A 25,462-nucleotide genomic window follows, 5' to 3' on the forward strand; every position below is an offset into this window, starting at 1 on the left:
GGAGGGACACAATCTCCCCAACAAAGCATTCAGGGCTCATGTGACCATGGATACCACCCTCTACCTGCCCCAAATCTGCATGGTGTTGGGATGGGACAGAGAGAAGCTTAAAGATTACTAAGGGCCATTTTGGTCCAGGCTGTCTCCAGGCAGGACACTTTAACCCAGTGCAGATCCATTCATCAAAGCTGAGCCTTCTAGCACCTCCAAGACTTGGCATCCAGGAAGTTCCTCATGCCCACACTCAATACCTCCTGTGCACATGTTCCAAAACCCACCCGATTCCATCAAGTCCTGTTACCTAGTGAATCCCCTCCATTACCTGAGACAGTTAACCTCTAAGGCCCCTTCTGACTCAGATACTGTGGGTTTCTTAGGCAAGTTCATTCTCTGGTGTTAGCTACAGCCCTCCTCCTCAGTGAGCCCTCTTAGGACTCACGTTAGGTGGTTCTAACATGCAGCCGGGGTGGAAAAATACCCTTATAAACTGAGCACTTCACCCTCTCATCTTGGAAGGGGTTCTGGCCAGAGAGTGATTGATCCGTGAATCTGCCAACTTTTCTAACTGACCCTCCAGTTTCCCATCAAGGTCCTCTGGGCAGGCCCTCCCTTTTCTCTCCTCCTGACCCTGTGTGTGGCTTTGGCTTCAGGGTAGGCTGGGGAGTGCAGAGCAAGGTTGGGCACCTACCACTCTGGGGAGCACAGCTGAGAGGGCCTCCTTGGCGGCCCGCCGCAGGCCTGCAATGTCGATGACAGAGCCCAGGCTCAGTAAAGCATCCTGGAAGAGAGGAAAAGGCAGTGAGGGCTTTGTCGGGCAGGCCAGGGCAGCCCCGTGTGCCCAGAGGGCTGTGAACACAAACCCCCCAGCTCAGTCCTGAATCCCCAGATCCTAAGATCTCAGAATTAAACAATATAAGACCATAGAGTGCCCAAGTCCCCTCGTCTTACAGATGGGGAAACTGAGACTCGGCGGAGGGCCAGTGACTTAGCCAAGGCCTCACAGTGAGTTAAGAGCTCAAACCTGGAGTGGACCCCAGGTCTCTTGTCCTTTCATTGAGGACAACTCTGAAAAAGCAGGAAAAACACATTAAAACAAACAAACAAACAAAAGAGTAAATAACCAGGAAAAATAAAATGAGCCCACCTAAACTTGATACCTGGCTCTCTATATATCAGCAGTTTGTCTTATTTGAATCACTGAGCCTCAGTCTTCTATCTGTAAATTGGGGGCAACTGTGCCCCCTACAGGCTAACAGGGACACTAATTGAAACTGAGCGCGTGCACACACGCACACACACGCATGCCCGCACACACACAAATGAAAATAAAAATGAAACTGAGGACTGAACGAGCCTCAGGGAGTGCCCAGCACAGAGTAGGCGCTTAGCCAAGCACTCCCTGCAGCAGGGCCACTGGCTCTCCCCAGTGGATGCAGGTCTCATTTTACAGCCAAGTGAGGGCTGGATTGAGAGGGGCGCCCAGACTCACACCCTGGGAAAGGCTCGCTGGGGCCACTCCTGCAGCCAGAGGAGGGAAGGAGTCAGCCTTGGCTGCCTCGCAGCCTTCCCATCTCAGAAACAGGCCTCGTCCTTGGGGAGCCGGAACGGAGACAACAAAGGTCCCTGCTTCTCGCTCTATTAACTTGGCCAGAGCCACAGGGATCAAAGAGAAAGGTAATGGAACAGGGGATCCAGGGCCAAAGCAGACTGGTGACTCACAGCATCCACTCAGTCATGCCCTCTCCCCAGCCCTTGGAAGTCCTTTCTGATGTCTTGCCTGTGGATGGCTAGGTCTGTGTTCAGAAAGCAAGGTGATTAACTGCAGGTTGAAAGAGGCAGGCTTTGGCCCCCTATTCATGTGAATATGACATGAGGTTGAGGGTCTTAGCAGCCTACAAACTCAACAACAAGAGCCTCTAGTGTTAAGTATGACTTACAAAAATAAAAATGTTGAGATTACAGGCCACATTAATAGAGACCTGTTAACCCAGATAAGGAGGCTGACAGTTCCTCCATTTTTATAGTCTGGTTAAACCATCCTTAGTTCATTGTACGCCAGGTAAGGACAAGATGAGACTCTTCCAGAGGATGTGATCCATGTAAGCAGGGAATTGGAAACCAAGTCCTGCATTTGACTAAAACCAGATAATCTAGGAAGCTTAACAGAGTAGATTCAAGGTTTTTAGTCTCCAACTTCAAATTTTCAGATACTCCAGGTTGGGGGGACTGAACTTTGTGGCCCCACAGACAGCTGGGGACTCATAGGATGTCACAGGAGGCTGGTGCCTGTCCAGTGGGATAAAAGATCTTCCTCCCAGCAGAGTCGTAGTACAAAGGCAGAGGCCACCAGGAGACATGGAGGAAGTGAGTTCCCCATCTCTGAGAGTGTGCAAGAATGGGATGAATGCCCATTTATGAGATAGGTTGCAGAGGGAAGTCCTGCTCTGGAGTCTAAATGAAGCCTACAGTTTGGGTTTCAGATCCAAATTTCACTCTTCAGTCTTCTTGGCTACAGTTCTCTCCCCCCACCCACCCCACCCAATCCTGTGTTCCCAGGAGGAAGGGGACAGCAGTGAACTTTCTTCCCAAATGCCCACTAGGCATTGCTTTCCCCAGCCCCGAACCTCCCTTTCATCTCTTCTCCTGCTCGAGAATAAAGATGCATCTTGGTCATGGCGATGTCTGCCCTTGGACACTGGAAGCCATTGATTTCAAACAACACAATCCCCAGTTTGAATCCTTTGTCCTGTGACCCTTGGGAGCTGCGCAGCACAGTTCACACACCCTCGGCACCACCCAACCATAGACGCCTACTTCCTTGCAGAAAGCCAACATGCCTCTGACCCCTCTGGGTGCGTGTGCACACCAACCCAGGGGCTCATGGATTCACAGGCAAGGGCTCCAATAATACCTGCTCAGCGCACACACAGGTTACTGTGTCAAAGCTGAAGACCAAGAGGGAGAAAGATCAGATGCCCCAGATAATCTCAAAATATAGTCTTCCAGACCCAGATTCCCTAGTCTGGGGCTCCAAGGCCATGGCCCCAGATGCTGGTGCTGGTGTAGAACTATTCCTTCCTGGAGGCAGGGGGCAGGGGCATGTGGGTCACCAAACTGACCTCTGAAAGATTCTTCCCTCAGTGACATCTAACATGTGCATGCTGAGGAAATTGGGGAAAAGAAATCAAGGCAATGAAATGAGCCTAATATAGGAGGAGAAATTTTTCAAAGTCACAGACTTCAGACAGTTTAGTCTTCCCATTTGACAGACGAAGAAACTGAGACTCAAAGAGAAGCAATGATCTGTCTGTGATCATCTAGTCAGTCAGGACAGAGTCAGATCCAGAGCCCAAATCTCTGGATCTCTAGCCCCTGTCTGGTTCCTGCTCTGCACCCAGACCCCTATCTCTCACCCCAGGGGGCTTAGAGAGAACAATCTGTCCTTTGTTCTGATTGGTGGGCCCCTTGATCTGCCCTTTGCTGTGATTGGGGGGTACCCCGAGCTGTCCTTTACTTGAATTGGTGGTTGCCTGTCTGGCCTTTCTTCTGATTGATCAGTTTTCCATGACTTCTAAGGGCAAAGGCAGGATAATGGCGAGGGAGCAGAAAAGAAAACTTGGGGAGAATTGGAGCAGGAGCAAGGAGGGGAACATCAGTGAGAAGCAGTTACAAATGGAAAGTGGTGATACTCTTGAACTGGAGACATAGGAGGGGAGCCAGGCTCAAGTCTGAGCTGGAGCCCCAAAGATCTCTAAAGGAAAAGGGAATAAAAAATAAACTCACAGCCAGTTTTGCTGGTATGCCCATCCACACATGTCACATAAGTGCACACTGCCAGGTGTACACCTCTGCCCATGCCCGTGTGCATACATCCTCACACAAGCATATACACACACAGAAATGCGACCGTGTGTCCAATGCACCCACCAGTAAGCAGTGAGGCATGTGTGCACACCAAGCTCAGACTCAGGGTGGGGTGAAGGAGTCACATTTCCTGTCCTCAAAGCTTTCTTGAACAAACACCAGTGTAAATATCGGCATAACAACCAAGCAATTTCCTAGACCCCAGGGGAGAATCTGTGGTGTATAGAAAAGAACAGCAATTTCTAGTCCTGTCCCAGATTGACGACAGAAGCTCTGTGTGGCCTGAAGCACACCCCTTTCCTCTTCTGAACCTTGGTTTCCTCATTAGTAAAAATGGGCCTTTCCAGCTGAATTGCATAGAGTTCTATGGTTTCGGAGTTTAATTCAATGAGGGTGGGTGACTGGGCAGACGGATGAATGGGTAAATGGGTGGGTGAGTGGAAAAATGGGTGGATGGGTGGGTGGTAGGTGGTGGGCTGGGGGATGGGCAGATTAAAAGAGGGATGGAACCTTCCTGCTCTCCCAGCTCCCCACCTGCTGCTCTGTGGTCTGAGGTAGGGCCGTCAGCACCGCAGACAGCGCCATGCCACACACCAAGCTTTTCTCCTCAGGTACCAAAGGAGAGGAGCCTGTTCTGAGTCAGGGGTCCTCTGAAGTCAGGTTTGGGGTCTTATCCTGGAGCTGGATCCATGGACCAGCATTTCAGCACTCATGTGGGGTGAGGAGAGGGACTGTACTGAATACTTCTCATTCCTTACAACCTAAGATTATATGAAACCAGAGACCTTGACCTTATCTTCTTTGGAACCACCAGCACAGGGACTGGTGGCCTTCTTGAGGCTCAGGGTCATTGTCACAAGCCACTCTCCTGACCCATCCCCATGAGCCTCTATGTCGTTTTCCACCTCCACAAACCCTCCTCTTGCCCTCCCCACTGCACAGCACCTAGAGCCCATGCCTCCTGCTCTGAATGTAGCCTCATGTGGCCCCCACGCTGGCCTCCAGGAAGAAATAACGTTAAGCTCAAGAGTCAAGTATCTCCTGAGTCTCAAGCTGTGCTACTGGGACTATCCACACGGATTCATCCAACTCTGCTTGTGCTGGGTCCCCTGCATGGCTTGGGGGGAGGAACTTGGGATGTCCTCCAAGATCCCATGGCCTGTTCTTCTTTCCTTCCCTCTGGGTCAGGCTCCCGGATCTCTCCGAGTGGATCCCTCTCTCTGATTCCCTCGGCTGAGGTCTGTCTCTGCCACATTCTTCTTTCCTGTCTTGCCTCTGAGTCTTTTCCACCTCCGCATCCTCCCTCTTCCTCCGGATGGCTTCTCCTCCCACTCTCCCTCTCTCTCCCGCATACTCCCTGTCCCTACCTGCTCCCAACTCTCCTGCCCACTCCTCCCCCAGACCTCCAAGCAGTCATCGTGAGAGCTTGAGGAGAAAGCACCTGACCCAAAATGGACCCCCTGCAGAATGGGGGTGGGGCTCAGGAAGGTGACCATTATGGGGAAAACTGGGGGTGCCTGGGATCCACTTTTGCACCTTGCCCCCTGTTCTGATGGGCGATACACAATTCTCTAATCTTTCCAGAGAATGGGGTGCTTCAAGGGCAAAAGAGAACATGCCCATCTCTGTGCTCAGCCACTAGCAAGTGCAGCTGTTCGGTTAGGGAAACAAGTAGAACACCCCCAAAGGAGGCCTCCTAGGGGGTCAGACCAGAGAAGCCCTTTGGCTGAGCCTGGGACCCCAGACTGAACCCAGCACCCCAGGTTTCCTTTGTGACTTCTCAGCACTCACAGCATGCCTGGCCAGGGGGACAGAAGACAAGGAAGCAGGACAAGGCAGCTCCTCCTCCTCCTCCCTCCCTTCCTCCCCACCCTCCCACGCCTGCCACCTGCCCAAGGAGCGGCCTCTAGCAGACACTGGTGCCTGAAATACTCAGAGAAGAGCCATGTATGCATGTTAACATCTTATTCCTCTAAACTTCCCCACAGCAAGGCTGAGCTGGACCAGGGGTCAGGCTGGGGCAAGAGACTTGGTGACCCTTGAGAGACCTAGTCTGAAGAGGGGGGGAGGATAGAGACCTAGGTCACAATCGGGTTAGCTCAGATGTCAATGCTCTGTTTGAAGCAGTCTAGAGGAAGGGAAAGCTCCTTTGTCAAGCACCTACTGTTGCTACAGTGCCCCCCAGGGGTTCTCAAACATTAGCAAGCACCAGAATCACCTGAAGGCTTGTCAAAATGTAGAGTTCTGGGCCCTGTCGCCAGGGTTTCTGACCCAGTTGGTCTGAGGTGAGGGCCATCATTCCTAGATGATGTTGGTGTGGGCTGGTCTGGAAACCACACCTTGAGATCCACTGTGTACTTGATCTCAGAGCCTCCTGGAGCCCTGGGGGACCTGTTTTGATGATCCCACTTTATAGGTGAAGGGACCAAGGACAGAGGGAGAGCCTTGCTCAGGTGAGGGCAGCCCAGCCTCTGAAGACGACTCTATACCCCTTGCCCCACAGGAGGGGGTGAGGAAGGAGAGAAGGGGGTGGTGGGCAACAGGGCACAAGGGCACATGGAAGGGGCTACCTGCAGCCCAGCCCTAGAAGAAGGGCCTGCCAGAGGCCTTGCCTCCCTCCTCCCCTCTCATTCCCCACCCCACCTTCCTTCTTTTCACCCCGTCCCTCTGTTCCCATCCCCCTCCTTATCCCTCCTGCCCACCCTTTGCAGACTCCGGCTTCAGTTGTTACTCCAACAGGGCCGCGTCTCCAGCCTCCGAGCCACACTGGAGACACGTGCACTGTAGAATACACCTGGGCCCATCCTGGCGCCTCCCATGTGTTCCGCCTCCCTGATGAGCTTGGTGCTATTGCTGGATCTTTCCTTCCCACGCCCACCGCCAGCTCCTCCTGGGCCTCTCACCTTATGCCAGTCCCAGCTTCTCTAGCTCCTGCCAATTGTCCCAGGCCCCCTTGGATTCATCAGGGGCTAGGCTGTGTTGGGCGATAGGATAGGAAGGCGGAAGCAGCTGGCAGGCTGGGAAGGCAGGGTTGTCTGAACAATCAGTTCTCCGAGGGCCTGACTCAGTCCCCAGCCTGGGGTCCAGCACCAAGGAAGGAGGGGACAAGAGAGCAGCCAACATGGAAGAGGGAGATGACCCCAGTGAGAGATGCGATCAAGGTATCAGGTCAGACTCAGGGCTTCTTCCACCCCTCCTCACCTTCAGCTGCATCACATACATGACAAAAGAGAGACCCTGTCCCTCCCACCCACATTCTCCTCACAGTCCCTCACCACTGCTAGCCCAGTCATCCACTGGGCAGTGGTTCCACTGCCACCTCTAACTCTCCTGTCGCCTGGCCTGGAGCTCATGAGGACAGAGCTGGGCACAGTGGGGTAAACCCAAGGAGGCAGCGGTAGCCACACTGTGAGCCAGCATCCTGCCTCGAGAGAAACCTGGGCAGCAAGGAGAGTGGCCACCCTGTCTCCAGGGTGTGCAAGCAAGGAGTAGCCTCCTCCAGCTCTACACTCCATGACCTCAATGTTGTGAGGCTTCCTCTACCTCACCCTGTCGAAGGGCCTCCATGGTGGGTCAGGAACTGGACAAAGCAAGGAAAGGAGGGGAATGCTGAGTGACCAGCAGGGCCGGTTTCAGAAAAGAGAGGTACATCCTTCAGGTAACGAAAGCCAGAGGAAGGACTTGATACATGGTTGGATGAACGCCCCCCTTCCCTGAGCCCCCCACTCCCGGGGAGATTTTGTTGTTGTTCCCTCTCAGACAGATTGATCCTCCCACCCAGAGCCCTCATAGTCCTGTGCACCTCTGTCACAGCATTGTGTGGGTCGAAGCCTTGTCACTCTTTCTCACCTGGTTCCCCCATCAGATTGGGAGCTCTGGGGAGGGGGAGGTTGGGCCCCGCTCCTCTGCAGGTCCCTGGAATCACCTAGCCCCTCACAGGAGTCAGATGTTTGCTGACCTGTGAAGTGCTGGGTAGGGGTGCATACCATCAGTGAATAGAAGGGTGGGCCCCAGGACCCCTGGAGACCCCCAGGCAGTGGGACTGATGAGCTCTCTCAAAGTCTCCCAAGCCTGGTGTGGCAACAGTCTTAGAGAAGAGCCAAAGGAATGAGGGCACCTTGTGCTGAGAACTTCTGGCAACCTTCCCGGGGTGTCTGTGCAGGCCAGAAGGCCCTTCTTGCACTGGGATCATCTCCCAGTGCAGGAGTGGGGGTAGCTTGTGAGAAAAGGAGTGAGTGAGTGAGTGAGTGACATCTCCTCCTCCAGGAAGACTTCTCACTCAGGTGGTCACTTGTCCTACTCCCAAGACTCTTGAGAATTCCCACAGTCATCAGGCCCCAGGCCTTTTGGAGTCCAGTCTCCAGCTGGATGGGGGTAGACTAAGGCCAGAGGAGGCGGGGAAGGCCTGCTCAGGTTCTCCCCATGTCCCAGCCCAGCCCTCTGAGCCACACCAGGCCACCTCCCTCCTGAGCAATTTGTCTTCAGGACCCCTGGATACCCTGTATTTGCCAAGGGATAGGCTGAGCTCCTCTGGGATGTGGGGTGGGGTGGGGTGTCTTCCTCTGGGCCAGGATCAGGGTCTCCTGCCTCCCCCTGTGCCAGACACCATGCCCACAATAGAGATAAATGCCGAATGGCACTGGCCTGGGGGCTAGTGTGGGCCTGCGAGGGCAGGGAGGAAGAGCAACCTGGGGAGGGGTTGTGGGGACCAGGGCAGTGAGGGCCTCATGCTGGTGTCCTCTGGGACAAGGCAGCAGGCACAGGGCAGCTGGCTGCCTGGCGATGCCTGCTGGGGGGCTCACCCCGGCTCTGTGCTGAGCTCTCTCTGGGCCTCCCTGGGCTCGCCATGCTGCCTCTCTTGCTGTCTTTCTCTGATGGGTGTCTCTCCCGCAGCCTCACACTGCCTTGTCCTGTGACTGTATTTGGCTTCGTCCTCAGAGTTTGGCCCAACCCAGCTGTTCCCCAAATCCCAGGGGAGGGAAAAAATGGGAGTATGAAAAAGAGAGACAGGGACAGAGACCAATTCAGAAACAGAGGAACAGACATGAGAGCCAGAAGGGAGCCCTGGGGAGAAGACTGGAGAGGTAGGGACAGCCAGGGAAGCCCCTGGGGGGAAGCCCTTGAAAGCAAGGGCAGAGTTGGGGGGAGAAGTAGGGTCCTCCCTCTCTCTCTCTCTCTGCACTGATCCTACCCCTCCCTCCCCACCCCTCCCCCTGCAGGAATGTGTGAGCACTTTTATTGTCCCTAAAAATAGTCCTTCTTTATTGGGAGTCAGGGTGAGGAATCTTCTGGGCAGGGTTCATCTCAGGCATGCCCCTGCCTCTGGGCTTCCATCCACTGTGCTCCCCAGGGCAATAGCTTCTCTGGGCTGCCCTATACCTGGCAGTGTATATTTGTTTGTTTTATTTTATTTCTTGTTTGGTACCAGGGATTGAACACAGAAGGAAGTTTAAACACTGAGCCACAACCCCAGCCCTTTTTTGTAATTGATTTAGAGACAGGGTCTCACCGAGTTGCTTAAGTCCTCACTAAATTGCTGAGGCTGGCTTTGAACTCTTGATTCTCCTGCCTCAGCCTCCCAAGCTGCTGGGATTACAGGTGTACTCCACCACGCCCAACTCCTGGCAGTGCTTTGTTAAAATATAAAATACGATTGTACGTATTGTACCTGCCCTCCCATAAGACTGCCAGGGCTCATCACACCCACCATGGGTGGTTGGGAGCTGCCTGTAAAGCCCTCCTGGACTCTTCCAGAGGAGCAAAGGAACAAGGGACTGCGCCCATCTGACTCCCTATCTCCATCCAGGCTGCCCAACTCTCTGCCTCATTCTCTTCACCCCTTCATTTCTCCCCACTGGGGTTTTTGCTCTCCAATTTCCTGAATAATGGTGTCCTCTTTTCTCTCCTGTCCTTCTAGGCCCTGATCTGGTCCTCTGGGAAACCCCCAGCCCAGCTCCCTGACTCATCCCTACCTCCTTCCTCCCCTGCTTCCCTTGGCAGAGCAAACCAGGGGCCAGGCTGCAGGAGCCCAGAGCAGATGTAGGCACTGAGACCCACAGCCCTCTGCCAGTGAAGAAGAGAGGCTGGCAGGGAGACACTGCAGGCTCTGGGGCTCACACCCTGCCCTGAACATGAACCTCTTAGTCCTCTGCATGACCCTAGGCCCCAAGGAGCTTTCTCTATTTCAGTCACCAGTCCACCCAGTCTCACCTCTCCTCTGTCTCCATTTTTCAGATGAGGGAACCAAGACCCAGAGGGGGTAAGTAGTGGCCTGAGCCCATGGGAAGCTGATCATAGGCCTCAGTTACTGCATCATTGCACAGGGTCCCAGCCAGAGGGACTCCAGGGACAGAAGGAGGCTCCTAACGCACCACCCCCCCACCCTGCCCGGCTGGGCAGGCAAGCTGGCATCCAGAGTTATTTGCCTTTGGAGGACCCAGAAGCCACAGAACAAACATCCGGATTCTCTGGAACTTCTCCTACTCTCCCTCCTTGCATCCTGAGAGCTAGGGAGCCAGAGCAAGTATACGTGTGTGCATGCACACGTGCTCACACGCACACGTGCACACAGCCAGGGCCAGATAACTGTGAGCCTGGGAACTTTAGTGGGATTGTCATGTCTGGGCCTGTGCAGCTCTTACAGTCCCAGAGCTTTGAAAAGATGATGCCCTTCCACCCTGTCCTCAGACCCTGTATGCAATTCAAAATTAATTTTATCTTAGAAATAAAAATGAAAATAGTTTTTTGTGTGGCTTTTCTAGAGCAAAATTCTGGGTATACTCATCAAGACTGACCTTTCCTCTCACTTTTTGGGGAGTTCCTGCTTAGCTGGTGATCTAAGCACATGTGGTCCATAATGGTGTGTCCCTATGGGCCATCATGTGACCACAACAGAATATGTCCCCTGGGTTACTAGGAAAACAATTGTGTGAATGCATATGGGTTATGCTTCCGTGGGAGACTGAGAGTGTGAATGTGTGAGTACCCCGTGTCCACGTCCATACATGGTCATCTGCACATGGCCTTCACTGCCTATGTCCATGTGTGTGTGATTCAGGTCATTGACATCCATGTAAGCCTGGTGTATGCAGTGAGCTTTGGTTGTCTGGGGACCTATGACTGTACTGATGGCTGATCTTTCTATGAATGAATGTGTGACTGAGAGTGTTGGTATCTGGGTGATGTAATTCTCCTCCCCTAGGCACCCTGTCGCCTCCTCTATCACCTCCCTCAAATCTGGGTCCATCTCCCTTACCCCACCACACACCATACACATTGGACAAGTCTTTCAACTTCCTGGGCTCAGGTTCCTCATCTGTAAGATTTAGGTTAAACTGGAGCCATCCAAGTATCATCTACTAGCTGCTAGCAGGGAACTGAGGCCACCTTTGTGTTAGTTAGAAATTAGTGAGCCAGCACTCTGGGAAGAGGCAGCCCTGAAGGGCAAGTCTTGCTGAGATACCCTATTTTGACTGTCTTTCTTTATGGAACATCTAATGGGCAGTACTTAGCTATCATAGTTATGCTCTAATACTATGGAAAGTCCCAAACTCTTAAGTACAGGATTATACAAAATAAAACTGCAGTATGTAAGTTGATTATAGTATTGCTGGGCTCAATGTCAGTGCCACCCCTTCTCTTTTGGAGTACCGGTGTGAGGTGTGGGCTACATTAGGAGGCAATGGCCCTGTAGGTGACCAAGAAATGGCAGCTCCCTTTCTTCCTGCTCCCACCTCCAGGTATAGAGCATCTGTAACTCTGGAACTGAGTGGACTCTGAGGACACCCATCCCTCTTAACTTCCTCTGGGGCTCTGTCCTCTTGATTGGCCCTCCCTCCCCAAGGCCCAGGAGGAGTCCATGAGGGAGGAAGCCATGAGGGAGGTGAACCAGAGCTGAGATGCAGAGACCCTGAGGCTGGCTGGGTGGTCTGAGACTCACAACCCAACTCTCATTGTCCAGATGGGAGACAGAGGCCTAGAGAAGAGCAGGGTCCCCCTCCCCAGGGACTCTGGTTTGAAGGCCTCTATGGTTCCCTTTTGAAAGACCAGGTGTCTGAAATCTGTTGGCTCCTGAATGGAGCCGGGGGGGCGGGCAGAGGTAGGGGTCCAGAGACAGGCCCTTGGAGATCCATGTCCTCAGCTGTTGGTATGGCCCTCCTGCCTCTTCCCCCTCCCCACCAGGACCAGATCCCCTACTGGTGTGATTAACCAAATTATGGGGCTTTTTCTTGAGCAAATTGCAAAGGCCTAATTGAATGAGGCTGCAGGAACCCAGGCTGGAGGCTAATGAGGGGGAGGAGGGTAGAGGAGGGTGTAGGTGGGGTATTACTGACAACAGGAGCGAGGGACAGAACAGGGTGGGGAGAGATGAGGGCTATTAGCAGAGGAGAGGAGGCCATCGTCGTCAAGTGCTCCCTTGTGATGCTCCCACTGGTGCTCCTGTCATCCAGATACCTGGAGGGTGAGGGCTGGAGGGGGCTGCTCCCCAGGAGACCACAGGCACGTGCCAGGCCTCGGGAGCTGTTGTACAAGCACCATCCCATGCAATCCTGACAGTCCCATTTGATACTTGAGGAAATCGAGGCTCCGAAGATAGAACGCTGCAATCAGAGCCCAGGCAGGGCTGCCCCACGCCCTCTGCCCTGCCCATCGGCACCTATCACATCCCATCAAGGGTTCCCATAGGCCCCTGGGAAACCTTGTTGGGTGTCCAGGGAAGAGGGAAGGCCTCCTGCCAGTTCACACCATTTCTGTCCCTGGCAGACGTTTATTGTCCAACCTCCCTCTGAACTCAGCAGCTGAGACTGGGACTGATCATACTCAGACTGCATGTGTCCCCGTCACCCACAGCACGCTGTCAGTCCCTCTCACTCCAAAGCAGTGTCTTGCTATGTGTCATACTATTCACCCCAAGATGACACATAGGGACGTGATCACTGACACTTTCACACAGCAGGACCCACGTGCGTGGTGACACAAAATCATTCCACAGAGCCCCACGTCAAGTGTCAGAGGGCCACGCACAGTGATTCATCACTATCACCCTAATTCAGGGTATCCCACATTCTCAGTATCCTACATCAGAGTCCCAAGGCCACTGTGTCACCCACAGCATCAGATGCAGGTACCATGCTGGCTCTGCATCACACTGTCACATTTCAGCATCATCCAGGACCTCCTAGTCTCAAAAAAAAAAAAAAAAATCACCTTTGATGAAAAGACATCATTTCATAATAATGCTTTAAAATGTTTTAGCAAAGCAACCTACAGAATGAGAAAAAATATTTTCAAACCATTTATCTATTTATCTAATAAAGAGATAATATCTAGAATATATGAAGAACTCTTAATAACTCGATGACAAGAAAAGCAACTAACTTAAAATATGGATAAAGGAGTTGAATAACCATTTCTCCAAAGAAGATATGCAAATGGCCAACAAATATGTGAAAGGATGCTCAACATCAATGATCTTGAAGGAAATGCAAATCAAAAGCACATTGAGGAACTATCTCACACCCACTAGGATGGCTACCATCAAAGAGACCCACAAAACAAGAATTGGCAAAGACATGGAGAAACTGTAGCGTCTGTGTTCTGCTGGTGGGGATGTAAAATGATGCAAATGTCATCATTTTACAGTATAGTCCTTTCTCAAAAAAATCAAACATAGAATTATTATATGATCCAGCAACTCTGATTATAGGTATATACCCAAAGTGGGATCTTAAAGAGATCTTTGTTTGCTCATGTTTGTAACACTCTGATTCACAACAGATAAACCATGGAAGCAACCCGAGTGTCCATTGACAAAGAGATAAGCAAAATGTGGTCGCTACATACAACAGAATATTCTTTGGCCATAAAAAGGAGGAGAATCATGTCACATGCTATAACACAGATGAACACAGAAAGACAAATACTTCATGATTCCAATTACATGAGGTACCTGGAGAGGTGAAATTCCTAGAGACAGAGAGTGGACTGGTGGCAGCCAGGCCCCGGGGGCCGGGGACAGTATAGTTCGATAGCTGGAGGTTGAGTTTGGGGGAGGAAGAGTTCTGGAGATGGGTGGCAGAACGATGTGAGCGCACTAACACCACTCAAGTGCACCCTTAGACAAGGTTGTTGAAATAGTAAATTTTATGTTATACATATTTTACCATAATTAGCATTTTTAAAAGAAACTTAAGCAAAGAAAAATTATTTAAAAAGTGAGGAGGAAATAAAGTAAATAGGACCAAATCTTGACAACTGTTGAATTTGGGTGATAGGAATGTGGCAGTTTATTGTATTATTCTCAAATACTCCACAATGAAACATTTTCATTTCCCTTGACCCCACCCTTTTTCCAGAGACCCCACCCCTTCTCTGCATCGCTCACAGCCCAGTGTCTCCAAAGGTTGTCTGTGCTCATGGCTTCACTTTCCACTCAGGGTCCCACCCAGGTCAGTCTGTCTTCTGACCCCACCTGTCACTGAAGTAGGTCTTATCAGCCTGGCACACCCTCATGGCCCGTGGAGGACAGTTTCCCATCTCCCACCGCAGCTGAGGGCCTGACTCCCCCGCCTCCCCTTCAACCTCTCTCCCTCCTTGGCCTCCAGTTTCACATTCCTGGTCTCCTCCACCTCCCTGGTGGCTCCTCTGTCCTCACCACCTCTCTGCACTCTGGAGTGTGTGGAGAGGACTCAGTCCTCAGTCCTTGCCTCTTCTGTCACTACGCTCTCCCTAGATCATCCCAGTCAGGTCCACAGATTAACACTACCCATGCCTATGGACTCCCAAATATATGCCCAGCCTGGCCCCTGCTGCCCACTGGACAGCTTCAGCTGCTTGTTTGACTTAACACGTCCAAAGCAGGACTCTCCATTTCTGCCTCCTTCTCTCTCTCCTCACTAACCCTGACCATCCCCATCTTTATCTCCATCTTCTGTCACCTGGTTTTTCAAATCAAATACCTGGGAGTTGTCTGTCCTTAGTTTGTCATTCTTCCTCACCTTCTCGGTCATCACCAAGTCCTGTCATTTTAACCTGACAAACATCTACAAAGCTTGTCCATTTCTGAGGAGCCTCTAGAGGACCAGGTGGCCTCCCCTCTGTGCCCCGACTTGTTCCCCTACATCATCAGCCAGAGCACATTCAGTACCATTTCTCAGACCATGCTGCTTTTTTTCATTTCTCAGACCCGAGCCTGTCAGTGTCCTCCCACAACAGTGTCACGCATGACATTGTGTGCTCACACTTCACATGGTCACAGCCACCACACATGCAGTGTCACGCTCAGGGCCATGTGCATCACACAGTTGTCACCCCATGTTCGCTCACCCAGCCCCACTCCATCATATCCTTGGGTCACACCTGATCTCACCATTCAGTGTCAGACACTCCAGTCCCAGACTCAAGCCACACCTGTTATTGCACATTGCCTTCAGTTCTCATGATGTCACACCCTTTATGCACCATCATCACCCTCAGTCACACACACTGGGTGGTACACGCACAGTCCCCCACACATGACATCATAGAGTGCCACACACCCAGGTCACATATTCAGTGACTAACCTCTTCTTCACATAGCATCCCATGATCATGGTCACACACTTGATATCACATCATAAGCTCAGTGAATGCCCACTGTCCCACAATTGGTGTCTCAGTGTCACCCTCAATATCACCCTGGGTCCCCCTGGCCCTGTTGGGCACCGTCACAAAGCTGCTGCCCTGTGTCAAGCCTGCTTCCTGTTGTTGTGCTCAGAGTCCTCAGCTCCTGCTTGTTCCTTCAAGGATTTCCTGTTGTCAGGGCCCGTTCAGGCCTGCTCTAGTCTGAGATACACAATCCAAAGTCCAGGAGTGGGCCAGCAGGAACCCTAGCCACCTCTGCCTCCTGCGGATCCTTGTGGGACCCAAGGCGTTTTCCATTATTTCCCATTTGACCCACCTGGATCCCTCCAAGTGCCCGGGCTCATGCTGGTCTCACTGGGATGGGCAGAGGAGGGTGACCTCTGGGGCCTTGCCCTCATCTCAGGGTACCCAGGCCTGTGCTTCCCAAGAGGGAAGCTCCTGGGCACCCTACCAGAAGCTGCCTACCCTGCCTGAACAACTTTGAACAAGACCAGCAAGGATGTAGTCTGAAGCTGAAGCCTGAGGAGGGGGTGGTGGGAGGTGGATGGAGGACAAGGGGTAGAGAGTTAGAGCTGGGAGTCACCCCAGAAGAAGTCACTGACAGCTGAGGAAGAGGAGGAAAGGCAGCCCAGGTGAGGGCACCAGACAGGAGCAAAGTCTTGGAGAAGGGAACCTGGAGAAGACAGGGCTGACAGGGCAGAGCATAGGAACATGAGAGAGTGGGAGGTCGTGTGTGGGATTTGGAGAAAACAGGTTTCCTTCCCCCAGCCAGCAGCAGTCAGAGGCAGGCTCCCAAGCAGGGTCCTCAGGGCATGCCTCTCCCCAGCCTTGCCAGTGGCCCCAAAGATCACCTCCAGGGCTGCCAAGGCCCCTCAGCTGCCAAGGGCCCTCACCTCCTGCCCCAGTCAGCCTGCAGGAAGGACAGGAGGAGGCCGGCGCACACGCTCCCCACACGGCCTGAGATAAATATTTCCCAGGAAACGGAACTTGTTCTCTCTGTGTTTACAGCCAAGGGCCAGGCAGGACGGCGGGGGAGGGGCCGGCAGGAGGAACCTCATCTCTGGGCCTCAGCTCTGGCCTGGCACTGCCTCAGACCTGCTGTCCACCTCTGAGCGGGTCCCTGCCTCCCTCTGAGGTCTGCTGCAGACTCTAGAGAGGCCGCTCTCCCTGGGTCTAGGCCTGCCCATAGCCTGGCTCAGATTGTGTTTTCTCTCATGTAAGTCCTGGGGCTTAATGCCTCCCCCTCGAGACTAGGCGAATGGCAGGACCTGTGACACTGTCTCTCCTTGTCCTCAGTCAGTCAGGGGTGCAGACAGACGAATGGGCAGACAGGCTGGAGTGGCAGCTGAGACTACCCCAGCCCTCAGCCCCAAGTCCCAGCACACCCTGGGCCTGTGCAGCCTGACAGGTGGGCCCAGACAGATGGTAGGACCTCAGGGCTCCCAAGGATGCCAGATGCTATGGCCAACTTGTTGGCAGCAGCTCCCTGGAGGCCACAGAGCATCATCGAGGCCACTTGCTACTGATGTGCGGAATCCAGACGAGGCAGGCACAGCTGGCAGCCAGGAGCATTCACTCACGAATTTTAAACTGGAGCCTGAAAAGTGCCAGCTGTGGTGGCCCTTCTAGCCTCACCCAATGCTCCTTGCCTGGGAGCCTATGCCCCACGGACACATAGCTTTCTCCTATGGAGACCACAGCAGCATCCTGCCCGCCTGCCCAGGCACAGGCCGAGACGTCTTTTCCTACCTCAAGTGGCCATCCCACCTTATATGACTCCCTGGTAGAGATCTGCCTACCACTACCCCACCACCTGGGCCTACTCATCCACTGGTGGTGTCCTCAGTCTCACTCCTGACCCGAAAGCCTTCCTCAGCCTACGACTCAGGCTGAGGTTTTGGGAGCTCAGTTCTCAGAACTGAGCTTGCCTCCTGCAGCCAACTCTGGGGCCAAGCCTTTGTTCCAGATTCTTCTCCCTATTTGTTCCCGGTCCTGGCTGGCCCTTGCTGCCCCCAACTGGTCCTGTCAAAGCTGACCACGGTGACCTCTCTGATTGCCCAGGCAATCTTTGGACTCACGATCAGTGGCTTTGACCCTCTCTATCCTTCACAGTTCTAAGGCTACCTCCTCCAGGAAGTCTCTAAGACTGACTTAACCCAACAACTGAGCCCCCTTCTTAGACCTATTCCAACCTATTCACAGCCATTCTCATTCAATCAAGAGGTCTTTATTGAGCACCCACTGTAAACTAGGCCTATGTCTGACCCCAAGTGAGCCCAACAGAGATAAAGAAAACTGAAGTGTTTACAATCATATGAGAATGAATATACAACCCCCATAAGCACGTGGGGTAACAAGTTACCCAAGGACAAGCTCAGGGGAAACTTGGGAGCTGTGAGTGTCCAGAACAGGGAGCAAATTGACTCAGCCTGAGTTGGAGGGGGCAGTCTGAGAGGACCTCACAGTGGAGGTAACATCTAATCGGGGCCTTGAAAAGCGTGAGTGGAGAAAAAGAGAATGTTGCTCCAGGCAGAGAAATTAGTGTGAGCAAGGGTAGGGAGGCTGGTGTGTGCTGGGGAGTGAGCATGGCCATGTGGTCAAAGCACTGGCTGTCTGGGGGGCAAGGACATGAGGGGCCCAGCAGGCGAGGGGAGCAATGCCTTGCTAAGGGATGTGGTCTTTACTTATCCCAAGAGCAGTAACAGAAGAACCAGTGCTGCTCCATGCATTTGGAACTTTGTCCTTGTCTATGTCTGCTTCTCCCCCAGCCCCCATCCCAGCTGGGCTCCCAAGACCTATGTGGGCCCGAGATCCAGCATAGAAAGAACATCCATGCACTGCTCTCACTCACCAACTTGAACTGCCTCAGTCCCAACCTCCAGAGAGGACAACCATGCAGAGGATTCTCCCTCAGGATCCCAGCCTTCGCTGGAAGAGCCCCTCCTCCAAGTCTTCCAGCTGGCCAGCAGCCAAGGAGCCATCCCAGGAGGGTGTGCTGAACCAATACCCGCTGGGTGGGGATGGGTGCTGGCAGCTCTGCTCCTCTGGCTGCCACCCAGCAAATGCCAGGAGAATGTGCCATGCCCGTAGAACATCCACTAGCCTCAGCCCAGCCCCACAGCATGCTCTGTCCCATAGGGTTGCAGCCTAGTCCGGGCTCCAAGGATCTCACTCTGGAAGGGATCGAGGGGAGGGCAGCTCTCTCTGAGGACCTGCTGTGGTCACACTGGGCCAGGCTCACACTTACTTATTGTAACTTCTCCCAATAACTCTATGTACTAAGACCCAGGAAGAGTGATTCTGCCCAGTAACAATAGAGGATCTCATCCCTGTCTGCAAGTGAGGAGGCTAATGCTTGGGCTGGCCAAGTGGCTGATTCACACACCTGGGAAGTGGGGAAACTGGGACTTGAACCTATGCTTACATAACTCATGGTCTGTCTACTCTATGAGGCCATCTGTCTCCCCATCCTTCATGTGACAGGAGGGTCCTCAGCACACTCCCCAACCCTTCTCTTTTCCCTCCAGCTGATCTATGATCTGAGCAATACTCTCAGGTCCCCACTCTCTCTAGGCCTGTCCTTTCTGTGCTGGGGAATCCCCAAGGACATCTTGTTTCTTTCCCTGCAGGGCTGAGCATGGGCCTGGGTACTCAGCAGGGGGTAGGGGGCGGTTCTGACAGACCCAGAAACAAAGCAGGCCCTGCCAGGAGGCCAGGCAGCACTGACCATCTGTGGGATGGCCATGGAGTTGGGAGCAGGACAGAGTTGAGAGCTGATGTGCTCTTGGCCTAACATTCAGAGGGAGCAGGCGAGAGGAACAAAGGAGAATCAGAGAGAGAATACAGGGATGGGAGGCCTTTTGGAGACTATGAGGTTGGTGAAGCAGGGAAGGGTCAGAACTTGCTAGAGCAGGCCAGTAGTGGAGGCAGAGGGTCCATGCATAGAGGTATAGGCAAGGAGCCTGGAGGCGGGCTCCTTCCCCGGGGACCCAGCCCTCACCACCCAGAAGGGGCTCATCTTCTCCAAATCCCCCTCCCCTAGTGGCTTCCTGGGTAGATGACAAATCCAGTCTTCCCTGGCAGGTGGCCGAGGCTGCTGAGACTCTGCCGGCTCCCAGGAACACCATCTGTCCCAGCTCTGGGGGGAGCTCCCGCCCCATGGGGAATGCCATAGCAATAAATAAATTAATAATGACTCTCCAGGCCCTCCCCTCTCTCCCTTCATCAGCTCCCAGCTGCAGGGCTCAGTTCCACAGGGAGGGACATTCTCAGCCCTGGCCCCCTGCCACAGCAGGGAGCCCATGCTGAGTCCCGCCAGCTCCAGGCGCAATGCGCTTTATCTGCTTCCGCCTTACCTGAGGGCAGGGAGTGGGTGGGTATCTCCCCCTCTCAACAATGCCCTGACTCACTCCGGACACCCCCTGGGCCTGTTTCCGCAAACTAAAAGAGAAATAAGAGCACCCTACCTCCTAGGGTGTGGTGAGAATTAGTTGAGAGAGTGTCTAAAGCACCCAGACCAGAGGAGCCTGGCACACAGGCCACAACTTCCTCCTCCTCTAAGCTGGCCCCTGGGCATGTGAGCTGACTCTGGAATAATTCTCACACATGCACACACATGCACGCACACATTTTTGTTCTTCATTGAACATGGAAGATTCCTTCAAGGTACCCCAAAGCCATGGTCAGGGGCTGGGGCTGACACTTCTCCTATTAATGGAAATGCACTGACCAAGCCCTGTAGTAGGCACCCATGGAAACAGTAGGGACTCAGGAATGAAAAAGGCACAGTGCCCAGCCTCAAGAAGCTCACAGTGGAAAGGTTAGCCAGACATACACTTGGAGTCATGTAATGGAGAAAACAGGGTGTTCGTGGCACACACAGTGGGCAACAGATAGCAGGATGCCCCAGCATCCGACTGCCAGGCGGGAGAGCTCAGAGGAGGGAACAGGAGCCAGCTGGGTCTGGAGGTGATGGAGGGGCAGGGAGGACATCCCGGAGGAGGGAGGCTAGAGCGGAGCCCAGAAGGATTTTTTAGTAGGCTGAGGAAGGGAAGGGACCAGCAGCAGTGGTTTGGGGGAAGCAGGAGTCCTTTAGGGGGACTGTGGCCAGGCTGGGGCTTCTGAGAGGCCCTGGGTGGGAGCACTGGGAATCTGTGAGCAGGAGATTGACAAATAAGGTTTGCGTATTAGAAAGATCCTCTGGCACCCACGTGGAAGATGCGGTAACTGAAAGCCGGCCACCTGTGAGTCCAGGAGAGCTGATGGAATGGAGAAGAGAGTAGCCAGGACATGCTCAGGGAGAGAAGTCACAGTCAGGGAGGGATGTGAAATAACTCCCAAGTGAGTTGAGGGAAGGAGGAATCCTCAAGGACTGGGAACCCCAGGCTGAGTGTATAGAAAGTGGGGGGAAATGTCTTGGTGTGAGGTGAGTCTAGACTGGAGGGGCTGGGGCTAGGACTGGGATGGGGCTCCAGCCTCCCAGTCCTCCCAGGGGCAGGGGCAGTTCTCAGACTGCCCTCCAGCCTGCGTCCCCACCCCCCCAAGTCCACCCATTCCTCCCTCCACTGAGCTCTCACCTCCAGTCGGTCGTCTCTACTCCCTGGGGGCTCTGGCTCCTGTGCAAGGGGGTCCTGGCTGGCTGCAGAAACAAGAAGGCCAGGGGCTGAGACCTGCCAGGCCGTTTCCCCTTCTCCCCAGCCTGCCCTCCCAGCAAGTCCACAGGTAGCCTCCTCTCCGGGGAGCCTTCTGGCTCTCTTCTGGCTCTCCTGTACTTTCTTTTTCTTGACTCGGAGAATACAACCATGATTTCTCTTTCTACCTAGCACTCCCAAGGAGTGGAAATGACCACATCTTTGCCCCTTCTGGGGCCCCTCCGCCTCTTTTCTCCAGGAAACTCCACCAGCTCTCTCTGAACCTCAGCTTCCCTATCTATAAAATGGGATCTATAAATTGTCCTCCTTGCATGATCTCTTAGGTTCCACAATAGGCTGGGCATTTTATTTCGTTCACAGGCAATCAAGGGCCTCCCAGCCCAGGGGTGCTGCAAATCCCAAATGAATGTGATCTCACATGGGATCTGCCACCTCCAGTCTGGCACGGAATCCTCTGGGCTCCTATTAGAGACCCACCCCATGTCCCACCTGCATCACTTCCATAGCTCCTCGAAAGCTGGCAGTGGAGACATTGCCACAGACCCTGGCAGACTCACAGAGACCTTGTTCTCTGAAGCCCACCACCCAAGCAGCTTCCAGAAACCCCAGTTTCTCTGACAGACACTGCCCAGGGGCCGTCTGTGGGCTCCTGCCCCTCCCTGCCCCCACCACCAAGCGTGCCCAGCATCGGACAGGCGGCGGGATATTCTGAGCCTGGCTTCTTTCCCGTCAGCTGCTGGCCGCCATGCCAGCCTGGCGCGGGTGCAGGGGCTGATTTGATTTGGCAGCTTGGGAAGCGTGTGGTGGGGACAGGGAGAGGGGGAGGGGGATGAGACACCCATCCCTGTTAGGAAATAAACAGCCTCAGGCACTCAGTGAGCTGGGGGGAGGGCACAGTCTGGCATGGGGAAGGGGTTTCTGAGTTCCCTGCCTGGTGTCCCCCTCTTCTCAACCAGGCCCTGAACACCTGTCCATGGTTGCTGGAATCTGTGGCCCTCCTTGAGTGGCTGTAGGAGTGACAGTAGCTGCACCTGGTGTGTGGATGCTTGTGCAGTGGCTATGGCAGGGTGTCTGGTTGTCTCACTTGTCCCTGAGTCCTACGGGTCTCCCCATTTAACTGCATCTACAACTAGGCCCTAGAGTCACTGCGTGGCTGTGTGGAGGCTGATGGTCTAGGAGTGGCCATCTACCAGGGTGACTGTGGCCATGCGGCTGGACCTCTGCAGGGAACTGACTGCAGCCTGGGGCATGGCGAGGTCTCTCACGTGCCTGACAACCGTAGGGCCTGGCAGGCATTGGCTCTGGCCCATTCCTTCCCTCTGTGCGATGACCCCACTAACCCTGCCGTGTCCAGTGCAGGAAATGACGAGGGCCCAGATAACTGCCTGACCCCAGGGTCATCCCTTTTGTCCACAAATCATGAGCCTTCTCTTCCCAATGGTCTACCCCATGTGCTGCCCTGGACAGCCCTCCCCTCCCCAGAGAGGAGGTAGGGCAGTTTGCAGTTGATCCAGGGCTCCCCCTCAGGCTTCCCGCCACTCCCTGGAGGGACCTGTCCCCCAGCACAGCCACTACCCAGGGGCAGCTGCAGGCTCCTGCCTGCCATCCTTACTCAGCTTCTTGTGGGGAACGTGCAGAGCAGGAGGGGCATCAGCCAGGCATTCATGCCCCACCCCAGCCTCAGTGCTACCTCGCCCCAGGGCAGCCAGAGAAGCCCAGCTCATGCCCTAACTCCAGATGACCCAGGGCTCTACAGCAACCCACAAATATTCAGTTGTGCTCTGGGGATCTGGGGTCCAAGGCATCCAGTTAGCAAACTGCTGTGAGGGCATTAGGGCTTCTGATTTCTAAACCTCTGCACTGTGGGCTCAGATCAGAAAACTAGTGCGAAGGGATCCCCAAGGCCAGGACTGTGCCCCAGACACCAGGCAGGGAGGTCAGAGTAGGGTGGAGCCTGCTTTGGGAAAGACTTAATGTCTCATCTGTCACCGCCTCCCCATTGTCCCACCATCCTCTGGGGACTTCAGGGTTCTCCCCACCCAGTCACAGGAAGCTGAGCCCCTCCTGGAGACACTGAAGGAGGGGCCCCAGGAGTGAAGGGGAGGATCAGCCCTGCCCTCAGGGTCACAGAGGAGGAACCAAGATTCTTAGAGCTCAGCTTCACAAAGGAGATGGTGGGATGGAGACAGTCTGCAGCAGTCCTGAGGGGCTTCCTGGAGGAGCACGTGGGGCCTCACAGGAAGAAGGGGATGCTGGTTCCAGGGGGGGCTCCTAACTGCAATCGGGTTTCCATCTAGCGTTTGTATGCACTCTTCCATGTGTCCGTGTGTCTGTGTGCGTGGGTGCCATCCCAGTCATGGAGACCTGAGCTCTGGCCTGAGTCCCAAGGCAGGAACTACCCAAGGTAGAGGACAGCCAGGCAGCAGGAACTATAGAGAAGGAGGAGTCAGGGTGAAGAAGAGGAAGGAACAGCAGCTCAGAGCCATAGGGGAGGGCTGGGGAGAGAAGCCCACTGCACTTTGGGAGGTGCCTGCATGCTCAGCACCTCCACTGGTCCTAGCACTGACAGGCTTCAAAACCACAGCCTACTGTGACTTGGGACAGGGCCTTCCCCTCTCTGAGCTAGTTTCCTCATCTGAAGAAAAGGTGGGACTTGGTGATCTCCTAGGGCCTTCCAAGTCCCAACCATCTTTCAAGAAATACTTAAATACCCAGACAGCTAGAGATGGAGACCTACAGGGATTGGGAGGGAGCCCAGGGCAGGCAGAGATGAGAGGGAGGATGGGACGGCAGGAGAAAGAGGGTAGCAGAGTCGGGAGAGGAGAGCCCCGGAGGCATGCTGTGGGTATGGCAGCTGGAGACCTCATCCTGAGACCAAGTCAGGAGGTGGTAGACAATGGAGCCTTGTAGATGACAGGGAGCAGCTGTCCCCACCCCACCTGCTTTCTAGCAGTGGGAGGCGAAAGATGAAGGGGTGACAAACAGGGACTCAACCCTGCAAACCTGAGTCTGCTTCCACTCATGTTCCCAGGTGTCCCAGGGAAAATGGGGAAGCTGGGGGTAACAATGAGCACCCTACAAATCAGGAAGACCCTTTTCTTCTGCTGTACAGCGTGCCCTGGGGCTAGCTTGGAGGCTTCCAGGCTAGGGAAGCCCTCAGATGTGTGCCACTGTACTGGGCTTTTAGAAGGCCAAAATCCTTCCCTCCCCAGCTCCCTCCTGGGTCCTGAAGCACAGGAGGAGGCAGTTAGATTCTGGACAACTGGGCTAGGCTAGACTGTGGGCCTCTAACACAAGTAGGGACCCACCATCTCTTCCAGGCCCTCTAACCCTCAGGACCAGAGCAGGGTCTTCCCTCTTCCACCAATAAGCAGGCCACCTGGCCTCTGCCCTGTCTAAGCCCTTGGTGCTGGGGCCCTGGCAGGCAGGGGTTCATGTATCTCCATGCCTGTGTCCAGGAAGTGTTCATGTCCTGTTTTCCCCTCAGGCCCAGCTGCTGTGGAAGGGGGGTGAGCCAGCCTCTCCTTCCTCTACTGTCCACATTTCTGCCCAGAGAGTCTGGGGGCTGGGAGGAAGGGTGCTTCTCTCCACCATAGCCTGAAATGGTTGGGGAATGGAGGCAGGGGAATGACAGGAATGACTCCCAACCCTGTAAGCTTAGGGGATGGCAGATCTTTTGCATGCACATGCACCAGTTCTATTGTGGTGGGAGAGAGCTTTTGTGACCAGGTTGAAAGGGTCTCCAGTATCTTCTAATGCCAGCACACTCACCTGCCCTCCCTCACTGGGGTGGGGTTAGGGGCACCACCATCCAAAGATATCTGTCTCCATTGCTTCTTGTTATGTTTTTAATAACTGAACATTGACATTAACAAGGCAGGTGGCTGCAGCTCTTCCCAGCAGCCCCATTTAGAATCATTGAATCATCAAATCATCAAATCCTAGAATCCTGGATGCACAAAATGTCCGCATCTTCAGTTCCCAGAGTCTCAGCATCTTAAAGTCACAAAATGTTGGAATCACACAACCACACACCCACCCAACCCTGGCAGGGAGCTGAGAGTCACGGAAGGCTAGCATCCTCCCAGAGACAGCCCCAAGCCCGCAAGCCCAGATTCTCAAGTCACACACCACCCTATCTAGCGCCAGAGCTCAGGCGGCCCTTGGAGCTACTGACCCCCAACTTCCTCCTTCTACAGTTGAGAAAATGTAGCACAAAAAGTGATCTTGTGCAAGATTACCAGAGAGTGAGAAGCCAAGCGGTGCCCAACGCCGAAATTGCAAGATTGGACCTCAGCGTGCTGTGCTGGGGAGGTAATCCAGAA

General features: G+C 53.9%; 1 protein-coding gene across 2 annotated transcripts in view; it reads right to left on the bottom strand.

The window, feature by feature from the left end:
* The window catches only part of Pde2a (phosphodiesterase 2A), a 59,045-nt gene that overhangs the window by 26,751 nt on the left and 6,832 nt on the right, over positions 1 to 25,462 (bottom strand). Inside the window, exons 2-3 of one of the 2 annotated variants that reach the window (XM_047518279.1) lie at positions 21,063 to 21,124; positions 689 to 778 (exon numbers count right to left, since the gene is read on the bottom strand). In XM_047518279.1, coding sequence (XP_047374235.1) covers positions 689 to 778; positions 21,063 to 21,124 — 152 coding nt within the window. The remainder of the gene's footprint in view (positions 1 to 688; positions 779 to 21,062; positions 21,125 to 25,462) is intronic. The other variant, XM_047518278.1, reaches the window with a different exon arrangement.

This window comes from Sciurus carolinensis, chromosome 11 (assembly GCF_902686445.1).
Source record: "Sciurus carolinensis chromosome 11, mSciCar1.2, whole genome shotgun sequence".
Classification (NCBI taxonomy): Eukaryota; Metazoa; Chordata; class Mammalia; order Rodentia; family Sciuridae; genus Sciurus; species Sciurus carolinensis.